Genomic DNA, 24796 nt, shown 5'->3' on the forward strand with positions numbered 1-24796 from the left:
CACCGGGACCACCCTATTTGTATTTCGACACTTCTAGACAGTTCTGTCAATCTTCCTCGTAGGGCTCGTACAGACTACTGTATTTTCAGATCACACTCAAACTAATGTCAGTCTATGGGACAATGCACGTGTCCGATTCTTACCTTGGACAAAGCCTGATGGAAAAAAAAAAATTGCAGCATGCCCGAGTTTGATCAAATATTCGGATCATACTCGGCCATACAAGTCAATGAGTGCGTGGAAAACATGTGACTGCACTTGGATGACATATGAGTGCAGTCCAACTTCTACAAACTGAAAGAGACGAGAGGATGGAGACATTTCTTTTCTCAATCTGTCCCTCGTGTGAGAGAATCAGATCACAAGCTGGTCAAAATTCGATCGTAGTTTGATCAGTGTGATATAACCTAGAGAGAATATACAGTCATCTGCACCTGCCCTAAATGCTTCCCATTGGCCCAATTAAAAATATCTACCATGTTTATAGCCTTAAATCTACAGAGACCACATGTAATCATGTCCACTTAGCCCATGGATCTCCAACCTCCAAATTGGAGTCCACTGTCTGAGACGATTAGCACATTTTTAATTTTTGTGTATTAGTGATGAGCGAATGTGGTTGGATCAGGTGTTATCTGAGCATGCTCGGGTGCCAACTGGGTCTTTGGCATGCTTGAAAAATATGTTTGAGTCCCTGTGCCTAAAAAACAGGCAATCCCCGCATGTGTTATGGCTGTCGAACAGCTGCGAGACATGCAGCCGCGGGGACTCAAACATAGTTTTCGAGCACGCCGAAGTCACTCGGTTAACACCCGAGCATGGGATAACACCTTATCCCAGCACGTTCGCTTATCACTATTATATATATAAATATATATATATATTTTTTTTTTTAATTACATAATTTATTGGAAATAGCCAGGTTATTGACCAATCAGTAGTCTACAAAGCCACTATGATACTTCAGAGTCACTTTGTGCTCAGTGACTCATTTAGAATCAGAGATAACCCTTTACATGTTGCAGGGTATGACGACCATAGCATTTAAAGAGGTCCAGGTGAAAAGTGCCCAGTTTTGCTCTGGTTTTATTCCTGTTGCCCTTTTTTATGGTCTTTACCAAGAGGGCGTTGCTTTCATGAATCTGTGTCTTTAGGTTGCTTTGCATTACTACCTTCTGTGCACTATAAAAAATAGCCCCAACTAAAAAAAAATCTTGGCTTCAAGAATGTGTTGATGTCTTACCAATAGTCAATAGTCGGCGTTGGAGACACACATGCTCATCCATACCTTCCCCAAGACAAAATGACCAATTTCTTACGTGACTCAAACAGTGGGTGGGATCATTTTTTCATCATAAACTCCAAATAACCCAAATTATTTACATAGAAGAGAGCCTAAACATGGTATCTCTATTTCTTTTCCGCTTCCTTCTTGGCTTCCTCCTTTGAGGCTGCCTTATTTTCTGGTTCCTTCTTGGCATCCTCCTTTAAGGCTGATTTCTTTTCCTGTTCCTTCTTGGCATCCTCCTTTAAGGCTGATTTGTGGTACTTTTGACCAATCCCGTAGGGAACATGCGCAGCAATAGTACCCAGTTCGTGAGCACCTTCGATGTGAAACATCTGGTCATCAAAGAAAAGATGAGGCCGAATTTTGTCTAAAATTGGTCCTTTTGGGGCCCCGGCAAGGAAAAGTGCTTCATCAACCTCCAGACCCCAAGCACGCAAGGTCTTCAAGGCTCGAGCACCAGAGCTGGCAGCACTTCTGGCGGTGACAAGATAGGTCCTTATGGGGCACTTCAGACGGGCATCTTTAGCGTAAAACTTCCTTTGCAACTTCCCCAATGCTTCTAGAAAGCATTTCAATGGACCCTGTAGGAGACATGGGTATGTTTTCCATTAGACTCTATATATATACATTTTTTTTCTGTGGCGACTACAACATTTACATCTATTGAGATTCTGGGCAACTCGGGTTACAAAATCTCAAGCACATTGCGAGGAATAATCACATTATAATTGTAATATTTGCTAATAGAAGCTGCTTAAAGCTGTGTAATGCTGTCTGGCACTGGGCACAGACTTGGCACCGGGCACTGTGGCACTAAAATCACATAACAATTCTGCTCCAGTGTTGTGAAAACGTAGAATAACAAATACTCGGAGCGTCGTGCGATACTCACTACATTGTACCGGTCTCCGCTAAATGAATGCAGCCCGTAGTCACAACATGGCGAGAATTAGCAGCTTCGGCCCTTACAGGACTTGGAACCATGTACGAGTCACGAACAAGACGTCTACAGTGGAGGAACCGGCCTCGTAGACGGCATAATCTGTCCATAGCTCCAACGGACTCATTCTGGACGCGGTCCGAATGCGAAATGATAGACCCTAATAATCCAACCACTACAAGATGTCCGCTCCCTCTCTGAAGAAGCAGACGTATTAATCGCTCATCTATCCTGAATGAATTCAATAGGTTCCTTCTTCCTATTTTTCTGCCTATTAGTGGTGAGCGAGCGTGCTCGGGTAAGGTGTTATCCCATGCTCAGGTGTTAAGCGAGTGACTTCGGTGCACTCGAAAAATATGTTCAAGTGCACTGTATGTCTCATACAGCCGCAACACATGTAGGAGATGTATGTTTGCTAGACAGTCCCCTCATGTGTTGCTGCTGTCAAACAGCCGTGAGACATGCCGCTGCGGGGAATCGAACATATTTTTCGAGCACGCCGAAGACACTTGGTAAGCACACGGGTATGCTCGGATAACACCTTATCCAAAAACGTTCACTCATTACTACTATTATTCATATCCATCCATCTATCCCATAACTATCTGTCCTAAAGCTATCCAATAGGTTCAATTTATCTACTATATAATTGTCTAAAGGTCACTTCCGTCTGTCTGTCTGTCCTTCTGTTACGGTTATTCATTCGCTGATTGGTCTCAGCAGCTGCCTGTCATGGCTGCCGCGACCAATCAGCGACGGCCACAGTCCGACTAGTCCCTCCCCTACTCCCCTGCACTCACTGCCCGGCGCCCGCTCCGTAATCCCCTCCACTCACCGCTTACACAGGGTTAATGGCAGCGGTAATGGCCCGCGGTGTAACCCACTCCGTTACCGCTGCTATTAACCCTGTGTGTCCCCAACTATTTACTATTGACGCTGCCTATGCAGCATCAATAGTAAAAATATGTCATGTTAAAAATAATAAAAAAAACAAAAAAACCTGCTATACTCACCCTCCGCCGCCTTTACTGGTCCTCGCCACGCTCCCAGGACCGCTCCATTGCAAGCGGCAGCTTCCGGTCCTAGGGCTGGTGTGCAACAAGGACCTGCCGTGACGTCACGGTCATGTGACGCGACGTCATCATAGGTCCTGCTCACACCAGCCCTGGGACCGGAAGCTGCCGCTTGCAATGAAGCGGTCCCGGGAGCGTCCAGAGAAGCGGGAAAGGCGGCGGATGGTGAGTATAGCAGGACTTCAACGGGCTTTCGGAAGGTGAGTATATGTTTATATTTTTTTTAAGTCTCTATACTACGTGGCTCTGTGCTGGGCAATATACTCCGTCACTGGGCAATATACTACGTGGCTCTGCTATATACTACGTGGCTGGGCAATATACTACATCACTGGGCAATATACTACGTGGCTGGGCAATATACTACGTGGCTGGGCAATATACTACGTGGCTGGGCAATATACTACGTGGCAGGGCAATATACTACGTGGCTGGGCAATATACTACGTAGCTGGGCAATATAGTATGTCGCTGGGCAATATACTACGTGGCTGGGCAATATACTACGTGACTGGGCAATATACTACGTCGCTGGGCAATATACTACGTGGCTGGGCAATATACTACGTGACTGGGCAATATACTACGTGGCTGGGCAATATACTACGTGGCTGGGCAATATACTACGTGGCTGGGCAATATACTACGTGACTGGGCAATATACTACGTGGCTGGGCAATATACTACGTGGCTGGGCAATATAGTATGTCGCTGGGCAATATACTACGTGGACATACATATTCTAGAATACCTGATGCGTTAGAATCGGGCCACCATCTAGTTTCATATATTTCCGCTATCTCTCTATCATCTATCTAATATCTATCTACTCTTGAGGGGTCATCCATGAGAAAGCAGGGTCCATCTTGTTAATCATAACTTTTTGATGCAGTTGTCCTCTTTTTCGGTCTCATCTATGGTGTTATTGAGCTCACCGTGCCCCTTTGTGGTCTATGAACAGAAGATTATTGTCAGGAATCTATAAAGTCAGGTGAGAATTATAATAATTGCTAATATCTACTGATTGGATTCCGGATCTCATTCTTCCCGAGATTCGTCACTGCTCCATTATTTCTTCACGTCAGTGTTGATAAATCGGCCTCGCTGAATGTAATCAGAGCTTATTTCAATTGTATCAGCAGCAGATTTACCCCCCAAAATAAGTTCAACTACTTTCTAATATATTGTTTTTATTCTTACTAAATACTAAGATATCAGCTTGCTGCCAGTGAATAGAAGTACTCTTATAATCCTATGCTGCATAATCAGCCGAAAATGGCCAAAACTCAAGCCAGAAAGTTGTAACAAGCCAGAAAGTTGTACTGCTGCTGTTTTAGCTCACAGAGCATGGTCTACTGGATACGTTCATTGTTTCCAGCTGTGTTCTCATTCACTGACAGCAAAGACATATCTTTAAAATGGTGAGGAATTAAAATACAAAAGGTCCTGACTACTGATGAGCGAGTATACTCGTTGCTCGAGTTTCTCCGAGCATGCTCGGGTGATCTCCGAGTATTTTAGTGTGCTCGTTAATTTAGTTTTTGTTGATGCAGCTGCATGATTTGCGGCTGCTGGACAGCCTGAGTACATGTGGGGGTTGCCTGTTTGTTAGGGAATCCCCACATGTATTCAGCCTGTCTAGCAGCCGCAAATCATACAGTTGAGGCGACGAAAACTAAATTTCCGAGCACATCCAAATACTCGGAGATCGCCCGATCAAGTATACTCGCTCATCATTAGTCCTGACTCATTAAGACTGCCATTTTGCATGATAGTATTAAAGAAGAGATGGCTGGAGTAGGACGCTCCAAACTGATGATGAGGCGTGCACTTCTTAACGAATCTGTGCACCAGGGGTTCTAGTACATTTGCGCAAATTTGTTTGCAAAGTTTCAAGTAGTTTTACCCTAGAATTCCGGAGAAAATGTTGGTGTGAATTGTGGTCAAAATCTGTTAGAAAAGTTCAAAAAACCTTTCATTAAAAAGTAATATATATGATACAGAGAGCTCCGTTAGATGTCCCTACAGGTAACTTGTACAAGACGCCGTACCTGCGCCAGGGGTTTGTTCTCAAATTGTTTCTCGTGTTCAAAGAAAGAGTCCAAGCCTCTTTCTTTAACAATTTGCTCAGACTCGTCAGAAAACAGGACTGCGTCCCCATCAAAAGCCACCCGCAACTCCTTCTCTGGGAGAACGACGTCTCGCTTTGCAATAAACATGGTGGCGGCTGCGATTCCTGAAATGAGAAAGTGAGTAAGTTGGGTAAGTACAACAACACAGCCGCTAAAATCAGGTCTCCACGCTGAAAGCACAAAATTGTATTATACTATAGTAGCCGTCCATATCTTTTACCTCACATGTTTTTATCTACTATTTTTAAGTCCATCATATCTATCTTTCTCTCGATCCTGAGCAGTAATGTGTGGAGGGGTCAGCTGTAGCCCCTGGGCTGGGCTGGCGGACATGGCCTCTCTCACGTAGCCGCTTTCAGACCTCCTGTTGTCTGTCCTCTCAGAGGGCCTGAATGAGCCTCCTGTTTGGCCCTGACCCTGACGGCAGAGGTTTACACCACAGAAACCGGGCCGCCGTGTGTCAGACCCTCTGATGTACCTTTCTGTGGAATATGTTGCTGCTACAAGAGTGCGGCGGGGCCAAGAGAAGGATAACAAACTATGTACACAATAATATACACGTAAAAGCCGTTACACAATCCCAGCGAGTGACTGACGGGCTCTGGAAAGTCTCCAAAGTGACCCGGCTTTCACACGCCTCAGACGGACACTTCCTACAAAGGGCTTCAGGATGAGACCAATTTGGAACCTAATTATGAGGAGCAACTCTGGGCCTCAGGCCGGAGTCACACTAGCGTATAATACGGACGAGCGCTATGTGAGAAAACATCGCGTAGCACTCGGCCCAGTATTAATCTATGGGGCAGCTCACATCACCGTTTTTTTTTCTCAGGCGTATGCTATGTGTGAGTGAAATCGCAGCATGCTGAGACTGTACGCGTATATTGGCCGAGTCTCACCAATGCAAGTCTATGGGTGCGAAGAAAAATCGGACACCACAGGGACCATCCATGTGACTTGCTAGAAATACGCGCATATTTTCCTCATTTCAGCCCAATGAGCCATACAATTCATTGGTGAAAAGCAGTGAGAAATTTAAAGCCATACGCCTGTCATACGGATTCCATGTGGATGTTATACGGATAAATAGATGCGAGAAAATCGCATCATTGCATTACTAATGCATTACACACAGATGACTATACGGACAGAGAGAATTGGACCGATTTTTCATACGTCAGGTATGACGCCGGCCTTAAAGTGGTCCTCCAGTAAAGTGGTCAGCCTTTTTAATTTAATGGTTTTTTTTTTTTTGTATTTTTAACATTCAGGTGTTTTAGTACCTGCATTTTTATTGAGTTTTGAACATCACAAGTTATTTAATTCACGGATCATGCGATTCCTAAACTCCTCACGGAATCGCATGAGCTGCGATATCAGAAACACAAAAAAGTCATGGCTTTTGTGCTTTTAAGAAAATTAAAAAAAACAAAAACAAATTCATGTCTGTGGGAGAAAATTGCCCAAAACTGACAGAAAACACATCAGACGTAGAGCATGCTGAGATATAAAAGATAAAAAAATAGCCACAATCACAAAAAGCAAATAACAAAAAAAAAAGAGACAAAGAAAAAATAAAACTGTTGATATATTAGGTTATATAAATTACTACCAGACTCCTAGCAAACATTAACTCGCATAAAAAAGGCCAAGAAACACCCTCAAAATTGACACTATGATGCAGTGTGGAAAGGGATCCCTAAGCTATGTTATGGGTCACGAGTAGGAGACGGAGTCCACGTAACCTCATCACGCTCATTCACCTGGGGACCGATGCAGGGCTTATCTGCCATTAATCCTGGTGCTGAGCCATCACTGACTTTCATTTGTGTGTGGTCTTCAGTGCAAAAAGACACCAAAAGGTCCAAAAAAAAAAAGCTCTTCTAAATTGGCACTTCGGATTCATTCAGTTCCTTGCTTTATGTTTTATTTTTTTTGCGCATGTGAAAAATGGAACGATTTCCATCCGAGTGATTTTTATCAGTGTTTAGTGTTAGTTTTTATCAGAGTTTCATCAGGTTTTTCTCAAATGCAATAAAGACAAAAACCAATGGAGGTCCCACAAGGAATCATGGATATGTGAACTGTCCTCTAGTCTAAGGGGAATAATAGTTTGCTTATCGGGTGATTGGCAGCATGTTTCCACTGGACAATTATTGGAAAAAAAGGCATTACTAGGAACATTCAGTCCCGATAATTGGCCAGTGTAAATATACCCTGACCATACACATTAGATGGCGTCGGATGATCGTTTGGCTGGCAGCCATCTAAACCGACTCTCCCAAACACAGGAGCGCTCACTCGGCCGAGCGCTCCGGTATTCACTGAGAAAGCCATCAAATGACACCTCGTCTCACAGCTTATGTCAAGGAGAACAATGTGATTGTCAGTCCGAAATCGGACATGCGTCATGGACATCTCTCTTGACCATCAGTTAACCCGTTGATATCATGAGGTTTAGCCTACATAAATCTAATGTGTATGGGAGCCTTAAGGATTACTACTTTGAAGATGTAGTTGTTAAGCAGTAGGCTGCCTCTACCATGTAGGGGGTTGGACATGATGACTCTTGAGGTCTCTTCCAACTCTAACATTCTATATAGAGTACCCCAATAACAACACCTTCTCCACTTCACATGACCGTGAGCCTCGCCTCGATATAAGAGGTAAGCCTTGCTTTTTCCTCTTATATCCAACCTCCACATTCTTCCGATACTGTAATCCTATATACAGAATAGGTGGGCTTTTACCTAATTCAAGCCATTAAAATGCCTTCACATAGGCGGCCCGGGACAATGAGAGGAGGTGAGCAGGATGTGACGACGGCCACATCCTGCTCACCTCCTCTCATTGTCCCGGGCCGCCTATGTGAAGGCATTTTAATGGCTTGAATAAAGATTTTTGCACCACAACTGGACCGGTGACTGTTGCCGTACTATTCTTCAGATTTCTTGCTGGTCGATACCTTTTTTCTGCACAAGCACCTCAACTGGGATGTCAGGCTTATTATTGGAGGCACTGCTGTCAGCATATTGATCTGATAGCAGCAGTGCGGTCAAACCTTTTCCTTGATTGTTTTGGGCTTTTACCTAATGCATTGTGCAAATATTGAATGTGTTACCCCCCAAAAAAAATGTAAAGAGCTACAGAATTTTATGGCACTGGAACAGATATAACTTGTCTCCATAGGTCTGAGCGAGTCAACATTCTCGAAGTAGTCAACGACTAAAGTGAAATCAATGACCTCTTGCTGACCAGTCGCACACAAATGCCCCTGTTGTGTCTACTAACAGAAGAAAATGAGATATTTAGTTTTGAAGCATGAGAAAATGAGATGCGGAGATGAAATACAAGACCCAGGTCAAGTGCCGGGAGGTGAATGAATAGGGGTCTTGTGAATGACATGGACAAGGCAGGTACCAGACACCTCCGGTCATACAAGAAGCTTCACTTTACACTGGTAGGGCCGGAGTTCATTGAGCGTGCCCCATGACACACTGCCCTAGTGATCTGCATAGAACTGCGGGGAGAAGACAGCATTCATTCACAGACTTTTCCAGACTGCGGCAATTTACTTTCCTGTTTGGAGAGCGATCCTTACCTTCCTCAATGGCCTCTTGTACCTTCTCAGAGTCAGACGACAGGTACAGGTTGGTGAGGTACGCCTTCAGGTACCCGATTGGGCTCTTCCCTCCTGTCATGCAGAATCTTTCAATATTCAGGTCTAAAATAGAAAGGGTTAATAGCAATAACATTAAAAAAATGCAGAATTTCAGATAAACTCGCCCAGAACAAATGCTGAAGAAAGTTCCTCAGCGGTGATGTCTGCATGTAAGGCTCAAGGCCAGAGACTGATGGCAGCGATCACATGGGAGAAGGACATCGCCGGCTGCAGGAAGGAAACAAGCAGGGACCATTGGAGCATCAGAGCTGGAGCGCCGGAGGATTGAGCAGGCGAGTGGTGGATAGGTTTTTATTTTATCACATTTTCTGCTTTCTACCATTTTTTAACCTCCGTCCTGATATCCGTTTACATAGCACATGTCAAGTTCAGAAGTATGAAGCCGCGTGCGCAACATAACAGTGAGTGACAGCTGTGTTACACAGCCATCACCTGCCACTAAGAGCAGTGATCGGAGCTAGCTGGGGGGTCCTGATGGGCTGCCAGGCAGTTGGGGCCTACCAAAGGCCACCATTACTGCCATCTTTGCATGACAATTATTGCTACATTCATTATATAATGTAATACTATGGTATTGTAGTACATAGTCCCCTAGGAAGACTAAAAAAATAAAATAAAATTTTAATCATTGTCTTTTTCCCAATAAAAAAATACAAGATCATATTTGATATTGTTGCATTTGCATAAGTCAAATATATCAAAATAGGAAATTATTCTAACTTGTGCAGTAAAAAATGAAAAAAAACGAAACCAGTGTGGCTGTTATTTAGTCGTGGCACCCACCCTCAAAGCTAAAAGCAGATCAAAGAGCTGTATGTACCCCAATAGTATACAAATAAAACTACAGGCAGCCAGGAAGAAAATAAAACAATTCTTCACGCAGCTCTATCAACCCAAAAAATTAAAAAAGAAGTTACAAGTCTCAAAAAATGGAAAAGCAAGCTAACTGTAAAAAAAACAAAAAAAAAACCTCTACATAACGCCTGCTGGATAAAACAAGCCGTGTTATGGCGATCTGGAAAGAAAAAAAAAAAGTGCCAAAACTAAAGTTTGATTGGGACAGGAAAAGATTAAATCCTGGACCACTGCTCGGATATCCTTGATCTTCTGAATGACTTAAGGTACCGTCACACATAACGATATCGTTAACGATATCGTTGCTTTTTGTGACGTAGCAACGATATCGTTAAGGAAATCGTTATGTGTGACAGCGACCAACGATCAGGCCCCTGCTGGGAGATCGTTGGTCGCTGAACAAAGTCCAGAACTTTATTTCGTCGCTGGATCTCCCGCTGACATCGCTGGATCGGCGTGTGTGACACCGATCCAGCGATGTGTTCACTGGTAACCAGGGTAAACATCGGGTTACTAAGCGCAGGGCCGCGCTTAGTAACCCGATGTTTACCCTGGTTACCAGCGCAAACGTTAAAAAAACAAACACTACATACTTACCTTCAGCTGTCTGTCCCCGGCGCTCTGCTTCTCTGCACACCTCCTGCATCCTGTGTCAGCGCCGGCCAGCCGGAAAGCACAGCGGTTACGTCACCGCTCTGCTTTCCGGCTGACCGGCGCTGACAGTGCAGAGGAAAGCAGAGCACCGGAGGACAGACACGGAAGGTAAGTATGTAGTGTTTGTTTTTTTAACGTTTACGCTGGTAACCATCGGGTTACTAAGCGCGGCCCTGCACTTAGTAACCCAATATTTACCCTGGTTACCGGGGACCTCGGGATCGTTGGTCGCTGGAGAGCTGTCTGTGTGACAGCTCTCCAGCGACCAAACAGCAACGCTGCAGCGATCGGCATCGTTGTCGGTATCGCTGCAGCGTCGCTGAGTGTGAAGGTACCCTTAGTAAAAACTTGAGCAATACCAAAAGAAATGAGCTGGAACACACATGTATAAGTGCAATGTGTAGGTGATAATTCACAATGTGGCCATCAACAAACATAATCTAGGATACAAATAAAATAAGCAAATACCCTGTGGTGAGTGAATAGTAATAGAACACCTAAGTAACGTAGGGGACTTACCGTAAGTTAACACTTTTTTTTTTTAATCAAAAAGGAGTAAAAGTCATCCCACCGCGATAAGGTGTACCCAATCTGGATGGTCCTAATGTAAAACCTCGCTCTGTGCCAACAGGCCTCAATAGATGGGGCCAGAGCAGGACCCAGGACTGACTACTTAAACACCTGCACGTGAAAAGCTATGTAGACTAAATGCACAGCAGAAAAAGGGCGCGTATGCCCCTGTATGTATAAAGCGCAAAAAAACTAAAACAAAACCAAACAATTGAGCTGGAGAAGTTGTTAGTAAAAACCACCTAGACTCCATGTGCAGCTTACAAATATAAATTCATCTGGGTCTGTGCTCCACTTTAATGGTGTAACAAAAAATTTGCAAATTTTGCAACATATGGTTTCTGCTCAAAAATGTGATAATTTTGCCCCAGCTGTGTGTTCTGTATCCCTTTAAAAAAGATGAGTGGAAGGTTTTGATCCCACAGATTTACTATAATTTACATAAGAAATCATGGCACAAATCCACCCCAGTTCACAGGCCCCGGGACATTGCTGTTTCTCGACTTTGTTGTTTGCACCACTTTTTAATTTCTTTCTCTTTTTCATTTTTCCACAATAACTGTTTTTATCCAGAAGTTTTAGGCAGATTCAAGAAATGCGATTTTAACTAAATGTCGCATTTTTTTTTTAAAGCGCATCTCATTCCAGTCCTCCACTTCTGGAGGAAAGCAATTTCCAATGTGGTACCCTTTTGCAACTTATTAAAGGATTTGCTTCTTTTGGTGCACAAAAACGGGTTAAAGAAAAAAAAATTGTTAAATTTGCCCCAAATCATGACCCACTTTAGCCGTTTTGAAGAATTTGGTACAGAAAACCGTCAGCGATTACCACCACACAAAAAGAAAGAAAAAGTGACTCCCATTAATCGCAAATGATGAATCGAAACCCATAGTTTTAATGACTAAAGGACAAAGTTGCCTATAATTTTTTTAAGACCTAGACTTGGTGCATCTAATTCCGTCCAGGGCACTGTTCGTGAAACATCGGTATTAGTGGATTTTGGCTGAATGTTGCAGACCAACAATTGGGCGGAGAAGTTCCAGGTCGTAGTCCTAGGCGGCGTTTAAAAATGATGAATCAACTTTAGGAAAATAAGTGGTACTTTGAAGCTAGAACTGGAAACATCAGGACTTGTACTGTTCTCATCCGGATGGTGGGAGCCCGGGGTTTACTTTGTGTTTGACTTGAACTAGCATCACTTGAGCTTGTTATTCTTCACTTCTTGACATACTGTAGGTGTCGTGATGAAAGTCTTCGGCAAGACCACCCCGGGGGCAGACACCGATCCTGATTAACTCCATCCAACGCTCTATTTGCTAACCTCACATTTTCTAAGCCATTTCTTCCCCCAGCTGGCCATCGGAGGTTCTCTACTATTTTATATCCCGCAGGACCCACAGGCAAGGGGGAGATGTCCTCATTACTCAACGCTTGGGACATCTGCACTTAATCCTCCTGTAGCTTTTAAAATGGGGATGGGGAGTGTTTTTTCAATGGAGATAGGGAGCCTCACCATTCAATATGACAAGTTAAGTCTACTGTTCTGGCTGAAAAATGTGCATTGTCCTCCATACCCTGACATAGGCAAATAAACATCTGGACATTAAAGAGGCATCCTATTACACAGAGACGAGGCTGCTGCTCTCTATCTGATCTGGAAATAGACATTATTATATACTTACCGTAGTGATTGATGCTGTTTATGAGCCGTACGCCGACCTGGGCATGGTTATTGGTCATCAGTACAATATCAAAGAGCTCTTCACTCTCCGGATAAAGCAGCCTCAGCTGCTTGTTCACCTCTTCCACCGCCTGTGTAAGGGGACATGAATGATACATATGGGTTATGGGATGACGAGAAGTTGGCAAAACGACTCCATCATTGATAACTTAAACATACATATGGGGGCTACTAAAGCCACTAAGAGAAAGCAGTGGGAAAGGATAGGAGGCTATTTGTAAAAGTTTAGGAAATTGCGGTCAGGGTTGGCTAATCAAAACAGTTTGTCTGCAAGTATTTGATAAATGAAGTAAGAAAGAGGTTTAACTTTCAGCTCTGAACCTTCCATAAATCTGCTGGTAAAGCTGAATCGTTTTCATATTTGCTTGTGTACAAATGCTAAAGGGATTGTACACTTTATATATACCCATTCAGCTAAAAAAAAAAAAATGGTCCTGAAAATAAGCCAATGACGAGAAGCATACGAGACGAAAAATTGACCATTTTCCATAATTAATGGATCCAATTTTCCTCCATTTTTGTTCTGTGTGTATTTTTACCATCACAGATGATTCTTTCTGTGAAGTAAAACATTTCTCTAACTGTTTTTAAGCAATGTTTTACCTCACAGAAAGAATCAGCTGTGATTGCATGCTGTAATGTCTGTTTACTCTCTTTTGCGGTTTTGTGGTATGACCAGGCCACGTTCCTGCACGGTCAGACACAGCCATTACACAGTACACAGCAGGGGCACATTTATAAGATTATTTTTTCAACACATCCAATTATGGAACTTAATATTATTCAAAGATCTATTGATTAAAATTAACTTTGTTCATGAGAAAACCTCTTTAATATATGTCGGTCATCCGGGCACTGAAGCAATCACTGTATATTATATATTTTATTTCCTGGCTACAAAGTTAATGATAACTAAAATTGTATTTTCTTTTTACGTTATAATCTTCTGACATATGCATCAATTGAGCAGCAGGTGCAGTTTAACATTGCTGGGTCGTCTGCTGCAAGCATCAAACACAGCTCAGCTCTACTTGATAGCTCTGCTGAGCTTGGTTATTACAAGCACCGCTGTGGAGGAGTGCAGGATTGGGGAGCTCTGCTGAAAATTGGCTAACAGACCAATGATGTATAACACACAGGCAGCTAAACTGATGTAGGTGGATGATTGGGCTGACAGATACACAGGAGTGGGAGGAAAGTGTCTGTAGCTGTCACGCTGTGACTGTCTTCGGTAAGAAAGGGGGGGCCTCAAACAGGTCATGGAACCGGGGCCCTAACTCTGCCTATTCTGGGGGGTACTCTTGAAGGTAGAGAGGCCTGAGTCTCTGACCTTACTATTCTCCTGTTAAACACTGATCTGTTCCCTCCTCCATCCCATGAGGCCTGGGACAGAAATGTAATGTAAACAAGACAAAAAGATAAAACAGGGTTAAGAGAAAACCTCTATCACACAAAAAGCACTAACCAACAATAATAGGTAGGAGGATAGGGACAGGGAGGAATAAACTAAATGGAAACAGCAACTAAACACACACGTACTACAGCAAACCACCCAACACTACTACAGCAACTGTATTCCAACCACTTAGCTTTAGAACACAGCAGAGGAATATGAATCATTCATTGGCAGGGACAAGAAGGTCTGAACAGATTTTATAGGAAGAGGTAATGTCCAGATCAGAAGCAGCTGAAATAAATTGCACATTTTTGAAAGGGTCATTAACCTCTTCAACACTAGAGGAAACTAAATACATTTAATAGGGGACACAAATCACACCCTCTCTAAAGACCTGCTTTCATTACATGACTGTCTAACTCCAGGTCTTCCAGGGGGACGTGGCACCCTCGTGACAGTAGCACTGAGGAGAAACAAGTGCTTCTGGGAAATGTAGTTTTAGCAGTGTATTAATGGGATGGCCCATTCGGCAATGTGAAGTCGGATACACGGAGATGCAGATAAAGATGAAAAAAGACACAAAAGTATAAGACAGAAACGTTATGTGGGGCTTAGTCTGTATGTTAACAGTAGGTATGCATTTACTGTGCTTTGAGAAAAATAATATGATTTGGGCAATAACCCCTTAAAGGCTCCAATAGGTTTCTTCTGATTGTCCTCACATTACAGACTAACCTAAGTAAAATTGCCAACCAATAATTATCTTCTGATCTATACAAAACTGTGCACTTAGTATGATTATACATGAATGAATATTTTGATGGGTGTGACTGGTGTAACATCCCTACATATTACCACTTATTACAGTTTACTCATGCTAGTAAAAAAATAAATAGTAATTAAAAATACCTGAGTTAGCTATCTGTTGCTGGGAAAGCTAGATGACATAGATAGGAAAATTAAAATGGTGGACATTATAGAGGGGGATACTCTGCTTTTATTACCAAATGCGCAATACCACATTTGTCCTGTAGTGGTCAGTGTAGAAGTAATGGCGATTACTGCTGATCAATGGCAGCTCTGCCAACCTAGGTATCCCCAGTAACATTATAATGGTGGTGCCACATTGGTTGCCATCTGGGTTTTTAAAGGGAACCTGTCATCAGATATGAAGCATTCATGAGAAAACCCAGCTGGTGACTTTATGTCTCGGCTAACTAGTCCAAGAGGCGGGCCCACATCGGTTTATCCCATCCCTAAAACTCTTTGACTGACAGGTGAGTACACAGAAAGTCAAAAGGGAGCAGAGTGGGGAGACGCTGCCAAGGACCTCAGCAATTAAGTCGGCTGAGACATAGTCCCCGACCGGGTTATCAAAATAAACTGCGGAGATTTTAAAACATGCTGCCCGAGGGAGGATCCCTTTAAGAAAGAAATGCTCTTTGAACCTTCTTTTTCTATAATGTGAAGTATCAAACACTGAATATTACCATTCCCATTAACAAAGTATATCCCATATGTTATCTTATCTAATCCTACAGGTCAGGGCTTGTTACCAGGAGGGATCTGCAACAGAAATATGTGCAAAGTCCTGATCACATAAGATGTCGGGGTTTACACTACTTAATCAGCCGTCAGGGTGAGACATTTAATAAATCAAACTAAAATCCCCAATTTTTTAAATTGGGATTCTCATAAAACGCCGATCAGATAATCCAGTATAATTTGTAAGGATTAAAATAAAGTGTCTACAAGAAACAAAAGTTATTCAACCAGTTTTTTTCTCAAAATAGTAATTACTTCTAAATTTCCCATGATTTTATCTACACCCGTCCCCAAAAATGTAAAATACAAAAAAAAAATCATTTTTTTAAAACGCATTGTTCCTCCAAAAAAACGAATAATGTACCTGATCTACTGTATGTGTCATGCTCACAGAAGTCTAGGAAGGCGAGTTACAGTTTGCTGCTTGGTGAGGTCTTCACATTGAAAAACTGCTGCAGTGACCCTAGAATTCATGATCACTATGGTCATAAGGGGGTTACTTTCCCAAATTAACAAAATTGAGGCAATAAAGGGGACCTGTCACCAGATTCCACAATACAAACTGCCCACATTAATAAATAGATCTCTTACACCGGATATGACTCTTGGGAGTTACTTTGGGTTAAACTTAGAAAAATAATTATTCCGCCATTTTTGCAAAAATATTTAATCTCCATCCACTTAGTCTGACTGAAAACTCTCTTAGGGTCCCTCCTCCCTTCTGCTGAATCCCCAGCCATCTAGCCTGATTCATAGTCTCTCAGGGTTCCTCCTCTCTGCTGCTGAATCTCCACCCAACAAGTTGGACAGCTCCTCAGTGTCCCTCCTCCCTGCTGCTGAATCTCCACCCAACTAGTTGGACAGCTCCTCAGTGTCCCTCCTCCCTGCTGCTGAATCTCCACCCAACAAGTTGGACAGATCCTCAGTGTCCCTCCTCCCTGCTGATGAATCTCCACCCAACTAGCTGGACAGATCCTCAGTGTCCCCTCCCTGCTGCTGAATCTCCACCCAACAAATTGGACAGATCCTCAGTGTCCCTCTTCCCTGCTGCTGAATCTCCACCCAACAAGTTGGACAGATCCTCAGGGTCCCTCCTCCCTGCTGATGAAGCGCCACCCAACTAGCTGGACAGCTCCTCAGTACCTCTCCTCCCTGCTGCATCTCCACACACCTAGCTTGATTCAGTCACTCAGTGTCCCACCTCCCCACTGCTTAGTCTCCACCCACAAAGCCTGACTGACAACTCCTCATTGTCTCTCCTCCATGCTGCTGCTGATGAATTTCCACTCACCCAGTCTGAAAGCTCCTCAATGTCTCTCCTTCGTGCTGCTGAATCTCCACCCACCTAACCGACAGCTCCTGTGGTCTCTCCTCCCTGCTGCTGAGATCTCACACTGCTCCTAACAAGCTGCAGATGTCAGTCAGGCTGGATGGGCCTAGATTGAATAAACTCATGAAATCTTGCACTCAATGCCATAGCTGGACTATAAAAATGCTCATTTTGTACCGCTATTCTGACTAATGGAGTCTTTGACACCTGTTAAATGTTGTATACAGTTTGTAATATGAAATCTATTTTTCGCTTTAGAAGGTCTCTGCATGGAAAATAAAAACTACCCTTCACAGCCTGGTCTAATTAGACAAATAGTATTTGTGATCACTGAGCTGAATTTATAAATTATCAATACATTTATATAGAGTATTGTCTGCTTTTTGGGCTTTTTTTTTCCATTAACGCCTGTATTTGTGGCTAAAAGTACTTTTCCATTGTGCTCTTATTAATAACTAGATTGCGGCCCGATTCTAACGCATCGGGTATTCTAGAATATGCATGTCCCCGTAGTATATGAACAATGATGATTCCAGAATTTGCGGCAGACTGTGCCCGTCGCTGATTGGTCGAGGCAACCTTTATGACATCATCGTCACCATGGCAACCATTATGACATCATCGTCGCTGTGCCCTTTGCTGATTGGTCGAGGCCGCCAGGCCTCGACCAATCAGAGACGCGTGATTTCTACGTCGATGCTGTGCCGTCTCTGATTGGTCGAGGCCACCAGGCCTCGACCAATCAGAGAGCCGGGATTTCCAGGACAGACACACAGACAGAAAGACAGACAGACAGACAGACAGACAGATGGAAAAACCCTTAGACAATTATATATATAGATTTCTGGACTTTTTCAGCCTTTACAAATCAGTTTTTATTCATCAGTGAACTCATTCTGACAGCAGGGTCCAACTGGGATAAAGATTTACTAATAAAGCCGACTACAATTTCCCAATTTATTCGTACAGAGGGTGGTCCAAAATGTCTTTCGAAAACAGCGCCACATCGGTCCATAGGTGGCATCGAGTATTGCAGCTGCGCTCCCCAGAAGCGGCCCTATGCAGGCACCTAAAGGTCCCACGTCATGTATCAGATAAACCGGAGGCAGGATGACTACAGGCAGGTCCTAACAATTATCCTCAATGGTTTTCTCACTTACTGCTTGTTTATTCCGCAGCTCCTGACATGGTGGATGGGAAGTCCCATAAATTCTGACTACATAAATCTTTGCTCGATCCTCTTTAATCTCTGGATAAAAACACCTATCAGTAGGAGATTTACAGGAACTTAAATGGGGACTCGCAAGTGATCCGTAGACGGAAAAATGACAATATTTAAGGTATGAACAAAAGTATCATCTATTTACCCAACCTGTCAACATCATCTCAGAGTAATAATAAGGTTGCCATTTAATTAGCCATATCCCCAGGGGAAGGCGAGTTTCCGCTGACTGTCGTGACTAAATAAGTGGGGGGGGGGATAGTGAAAATAGTCATTAGATGCTCTAGCCTTCAGAATATGATACAAGCTTGTCTCCAGAATGAAGAAAATGGCTTCCTTAATGCCACCGATTGGACGTAGTTCCCAGGGGCGGACACCGACAGAAGACGGCCCCTGAGCAAGAACAGTATATGGGCACTTTACAGTCCAATAGCTCTTCGTAATGCACAATTCCACCTGCTTTGGAAGTGGCCCTTTCAGCTCTTGGGCCCTTGCACTGGCTCGCTTTTCTATGCCGTATACAAGTAAGGTTTTCTAACACTATTCAGCCCGATAGATGCCAACAGGAAACTTTTTGTTCAGAATATGGAATTATCTTGGCACCACTTGATTTGACCACAGGCTTGCACTATGTGCATACTGATTTTTTAGGGAGTCTGTTCCAAAAAAAAAAAAAAAAGACCTGAAAAATCACTTAACAAAAACTCTTAAAAAGCATCTTTCAGCAGTTTCTGCATATTATTAAACTGGCCACATCAGGGATTAGAGGATGTAGAGTTGGATAAACACAGTTTTTATCTATTAAATTGTCCTCTCTGTTGCAGAGCTATTAGCTTGTAAAATGTAGATTATATGGTAATTAATTTTGGTACATTGATTTGACTCTGAGGGCGTGTATTTCGTTCCCTGCATGGCGTTGACCAATCATAAGTAGGAGGCGTTAAGCAGGGGGAAAAAAAAGAACACGCCTTCTCTTCTGACCAATCATAAGTAGGAGGTGTTAAGCAGGGGAAAAAAAAAGAACACGCCTTCTCTTCTGACCAATCATAAATAGGAGGCGTCAAGAAGGGAAAAAAAAAAAAAGAACACACCTCTTCTGACCAATCATAAGTAGGAGGCGTCAAGCAGGGGGGAAAAAAAAGAACACGCCTTCTCTTCTGAGTTTTAATAATAGACAACCCTGCTCTCTGCAACTACTGTGAAGTATAGAGCAGAGCTGAGTGTGATGATTACAAACACCTCCTGCAGACTTCATCTAACAGCAATAATTAGAGCACAGCTGAGTGTGATTAAAAACACTTCTGCAGCTGCAGCTCTCTCCATGTCTCTGACAGCTCATTGTTATCCCCCTCACCCCTCAGACTGCAGTGAAATGAAAGCAGTTAGTGCTTGAAATCACACTCAGCTGTGTGCTATGCTACCCAGCAGGTGCAGAGATCAGGGTTAAGAGAAGGACTATGTCATTACATGTCTCAAAAGAGAAAGCGTGTTCTTCTGAACTTCTGGGGTGTGTTCTTTTTTTCCCCTGCATGACTCCTTCAGCTTATGATTGGTTAACATCATGCAGAGGAAAAATACAAGCCCTCAGAGACAAATCTCTAGAAATGCTCCGTTGGACTTTATAATTCAGAAATTATAAAATAAACTCTACAAGCCAATAACTTGTTTTCTATTAATCTCTGCCCCCTCCTCCCTTGATTGACAGTTCTGGCTATACAAGAGCCATAGAAGGTTCCATCTATGTAACTTGCTGTACACACCCTGTAGTAACGTGTAATCCTTGTGACCATCCTTGTGATCTACTCTTTTTACCGTTGTTTTTAAAGTCAATTGTTTAATAAAGAAGAATGATCTTATTTGGCTAGTGCCTCGCTCCTTTCCTTTGCTTTCCTCAATGGTAAAGTTGTAAAGTGTTATCCTTCTTTAGCATCACAGACTCCATGATGGATTACAGGAAGTAGGGCAGGGCATTGTCTCTCTGCTCCTGCTCTCCTGTCTGACAGACTGCATTCAGGCATAACAGACAGCCCAATTCAAAATAACGGGAGTGATGCATGCTAGGAAGTTACGAAAAGGAAGCTCTAGACACAATGCTTTAATGGAGTTGTCCAGCTTTGGAATAAGGCTATGTGCACACGTTGTGGATTTTGCTGCGAATCCGCAGCCGATTGGCCGCTGCTGATTCGCAGCAGATTTCCCTGAGTTTACAGTACTATGTAAACCTATGGGAAACAAAATCCTCAGTGCACATGCTGCGGAAAAAACGAGCAGAAACGCTGCTTTGTTTATTCTGCAGCATGTCAATTCTTTGTGCGGATTCCACAGCGGTTTACACCTGCTCCATAATAAGAATCCACAGGTGTAATCCGCATAAAGACCGAGCAAAAAAACAGAGTAAATCTGCAGTACTTCTGCAGTGCGGATTTACTGCAGATTTACCAAAATCAGTGTGGAAAAATCCGCACAACTTTCCGCAGCGTGTGCACGTGGTCTAAAAGTCTGCAGTTACTATGTGGTTGCAAACTATTGAAGTGCGCACCACATACTGTCAGGATTCTCTGGTGGCAGCGGCGAGAGCTGAAGGTCATGTATCCCCAGGTATGCAATTTACACACTTCCGGACACATTGCGATGTGCGTGGCCTGGCTCAATATAAGCGAGCTGAGTGATGCTATGCACGTCTAGTCGGCAGGTGACCGCATGTCTGCAAATCACATACTTGTGGTCACATGAACGAGTTCTCATCTCCAGCAGCTGAAAATCCTGACAGCACGCATTGTGCACGCTCTCAGGATACAAAAGTCTGCAGCCACATAGAGTAACTGCATACTTTCATCCTAAACCCAGGCAACCCCTTTCAGCTAAGCAGGTTATAGATTTTTTTTCTCCAATTTATTTATTTGTTATGCTTTGCTTATGTAGCGCCATCATATTCCACAGCTTTACATAGATTATCATCACTGTCCCCATCGGACTCACAATCTAAATTCCCCATCAGTATGTCTTTGGAATGTGGGAGGAAACCGGAGTACCTGGAGGAAACCCACGCAAACACGAGGAGAACACACAAGCTCCTTACAGGTGTTGTCCTTGGTTGGAATTGAACCCAGGTCCCCAGTTCTGCAAAGCTGCAGTGCTAACCACTGAGCCACCGTGCTACAATTTTTGGACAGTTATTACGGTTTATAGTGGCCTTTTTCTAACTCAATCTATTTATATATCTTCGTTTGTTGGTTATGTAAACTTTTAGCATCATGTTTCAATACTTTTGCTAGATTTTCTGATTACTGATACACATTTTTGCTTCTTATTTGTACAGACAACACAACCTTGTAACCACATCGCCCTCTAAACCCTTGTGAGACAGGACTGGGACGTCGATAACATTTTTCTGCCCGTCTGTGGATTCCCTGACGTGGACCGTCACACCAAACTCCACAATGTAACCAGCGGGTGGGAGGACAGGGGTAGGGACGCAAAAATGTCGTAGAGCAAGTAATGACTGACTGCCGGCAGCGTCCATCTGAGCTCTACCTTTATTATTACTGCTAGGAGGACTACACAAGTGAATCCTAATTAAATAATAGGTGTATGTACCACAAGGGCGCTATTGGGAGGTTGGGGCCTGTATACGACCTGTCCAAAATGCAACCAAAAAAATGGATTGTTATCAAATGTATAGTGGGAAGTCGTCTAATGGTCCTGGAAATTACAGCATGTGGCCTGCTTAAGGCTATTTGCACACGATGCGGATTTGCTGCGGATCCGCAGCGGATTTTTCCACGCAGAAACGCTGCAGATCCGCACTGTGATGTACAGTACAATGTTAGTCAATGGGAAAAAAAAAAAGCTGTGCAGACGTTGCGGAGAAATTAGTGCGGAATTGCTGCGGATTTCAAAGAAGTGCATGTCACTTCTTTTGTGCGGATCTGCAGCATTTCTGCCCCCCTCCAGTGGCAAAAACCGCAGAAAATCCGCACAAAATCTGCATCAATTCCGCATAAAAACGGAACAAAATCCGCATAAAAACCGTGGCAAATCCGCGGCTGTGGATTCTGCCAGGAGATGCGGATTTTGTGCAAAAAATTCTGCACCTCTTTTCCTACATGTGCACATAGCCTTATAGTTATGGAGCGCTCTTTATTCTATGTATGATGGAAAATTGGTTCTCAATAAGTCTAGGGCTACATTGTGACATGTGTGCCATGTCTGCAGCTCTCTGAAAAGTCCTGCAAAAAAAGAAAAATCCGCGACTTGTCGTAGCGCGACTATTTTATGGCTGTGATATTTCTCTATGTAAAACAGCCAATTTGCAGACAAGTCACCTATCACGTGCGACTGCAACCAGAGACCGAAAATCCATCAGATTTGGAAACATAAGCGACCCTGAATCGCAGTATGCCGCAGGTCGCTCCACAGGAAGTCATTCCATCCAACGGTGCAATGTGTGATTTTAGTGTCGCACAACACATATCATGTGTAGCTTTAGCCCTGCAACATACTGTGCCGCAGTCGAATATTTTTCCACATTTGTAGAATTTTCTATCGCTTTTTTGCAAGTCGCACTTGACATACACTTGCCATAGACTTCAATGCAAGTCACGCGAGACATGTGACACACGTGCAAACTTGTCTGTTTTAAATAACAGCATCGTCGCAGTTTTAATATAGTCGCCAGATAGAAGACTTTTCTGAATCTTCAAATCCCAGAAAGGCAGAAGAGCCTGGGGATACAAGCTCAGGACACATACTGACAATGGCGCAGGTTGCATGGATTTATGCATTTCTTTATCAACTCAGGAATGTGCGCATCAGACCTCCTGGGGGCATCACAGCCCGCCAAGACCTCCATTAGCGGACAATAAAACCTTCACACTCCTTATCTATGAACTGCAGGAATATTTACTGCCAAAACTGTTTCTCCCCACTCCATACTGATAGCAATAGTGATGTGAAGTAGAACTATGTCTTGTTGTGTATAAATATGCAACTTTTTAGATATTGCGGGAAAGGGGTTGTCCACAATGTGCATGTTGTCGGCATTTTCTGGAGCAGGTGGGTGTGTGACTGCAAGAATGTGATTTGAATACATGTGGTCACATGCTGACTAGACTTGCTCAATACAAGTGAATTGAGCGAGGCCGGACACGACTAGTCAGAGTGTGGCCGGAAGTATACAGATCACATACTTTCGGGCGCAAGACCGCTCTCTCCCAGCGCCGGTACCAAAGAACTGTGACTGCCCGCTATGTGAGTGCTGTGCCCCCTGAAGAAGTGTGGATGAAATGCGCGTCGGGGTAGAGGGACACGGCATCAACTCCACACAGTATGTAAGTACTTTTGAGAGGCTTCTTGCTTACATTCCACAAGCTGCAATCTGTGGTACTTTTCTTGTATAGGGTTTATTGCTCTTAATTCAGGACTAGCACAGGCTATCAGAGGTGCCTGGTAGTGGTGTATGATAGTTGTGTAGATATGCAGCCCTTTTTCATTTGAAACAGTTACTTTTCATGCAGCATGATGTTGCATACAGCATAATTTAATAAGAATAGGTGGTTTTTCCTCTTCTGTTGAATAGTACTGTACATCAATATAATAATTTATTTTTTATATAGCGCTAACATATTACACCGCGCTTTACAGACATTATCATCACTGTCCCCAATGGGGCTCAAAACCTAAATTCCCTATCAGTATGTCTTTGGAACGAGGGAGGAAACCGGAGAACCTGGAGGAAACCCACGCAAACACGGGGAGAACATAGAAACTCTTTGCAGATGTTGTCCTTGGTGGGATTTGAACCCAGGACTCCAGCGCTGCAAGGCAAGTGCGATATATTATAGTACATTTTTCATTTTAGTGGAGTCCTTAACCATGAGTGTCTCTCACATCAGAGGTCCCTAGACTGTTTTTAAATTTAAATAAAAATGTATTGATTGTTATTTAAACCTTATTCTATTAGTGCTTATTCTGTTCATTCCCCCACAATGGAGTGATTATAGGGTAGCAGACGGATTGTTGCATATATTGGCTTACATTTACTTTACTGGCTCGTCAAAATACAATAGTATTTTTGTTTCACCGCCAGTAAATGACCAGGAGCAGAGACTTCTATGGGTCAACTATGTGTCCATCTGGCAAACATTGTGTGACTGTGTGATCGTCCTGAAATAATTGTACATCATGGAACCAAATACGTTTACATCAGAGTACACTTAGGCTTTGTCGCGTTGCAGCGTTTATGCAACTATTATTTAAATGTATTTTTATTGCGTTTTTGATGCTGCATTTTTTTTGTCTCTTTTTGGCGTGTCATGCTTTAAATAAAGCTGCTTTTTTTTATACTTCCTGGTGTGTGGCTCTGAAAA

At 43.2% G+C, this 24796-nt stretch overlaps 1 protein-coding gene across 1 annotated transcript in view; it reads right to left on the reverse strand.

The window, feature by feature from the left end:
- Positions 1-894: 894 nt before the first annotated feature.
- The window catches only part of NT5C1B (5'-nucleotidase, cytosolic IB), a 29465-nt gene continuing 5563 nt past the window's right edge, over positions 895-24796 (reverse strand). Inside the window, exons 3-6 of the mRNA XM_069728131.1 lie at positions 12877-13006; positions 9035-9157; positions 5353-5537; positions 895-1869 (exon numbers count right to left, since the gene is read on the reverse strand). Of these exons, the coding sequence (XP_069584232.1) occupies positions 1411-1869; positions 5353-5537; positions 9035-9157; positions 12877-13006 (897 nt within the window). The 3' untranslated portion in view covers positions 895-1410. The remainder of the gene's footprint in view (positions 1870-5352; positions 5538-9034; positions 9158-12876; positions 13007-24796) is intronic.

The sequence above is a fragment of the Ranitomeya imitator genome, chromosome 5 (assembly GCF_032444005.1).
Source record: "Ranitomeya imitator isolate aRanImi1 chromosome 5, aRanImi1.pri, whole genome shotgun sequence".
Lineage (NCBI taxonomy): Eukaryota > Metazoa > Chordata > Amphibia > Anura > Dendrobatidae > Ranitomeya > Ranitomeya imitator.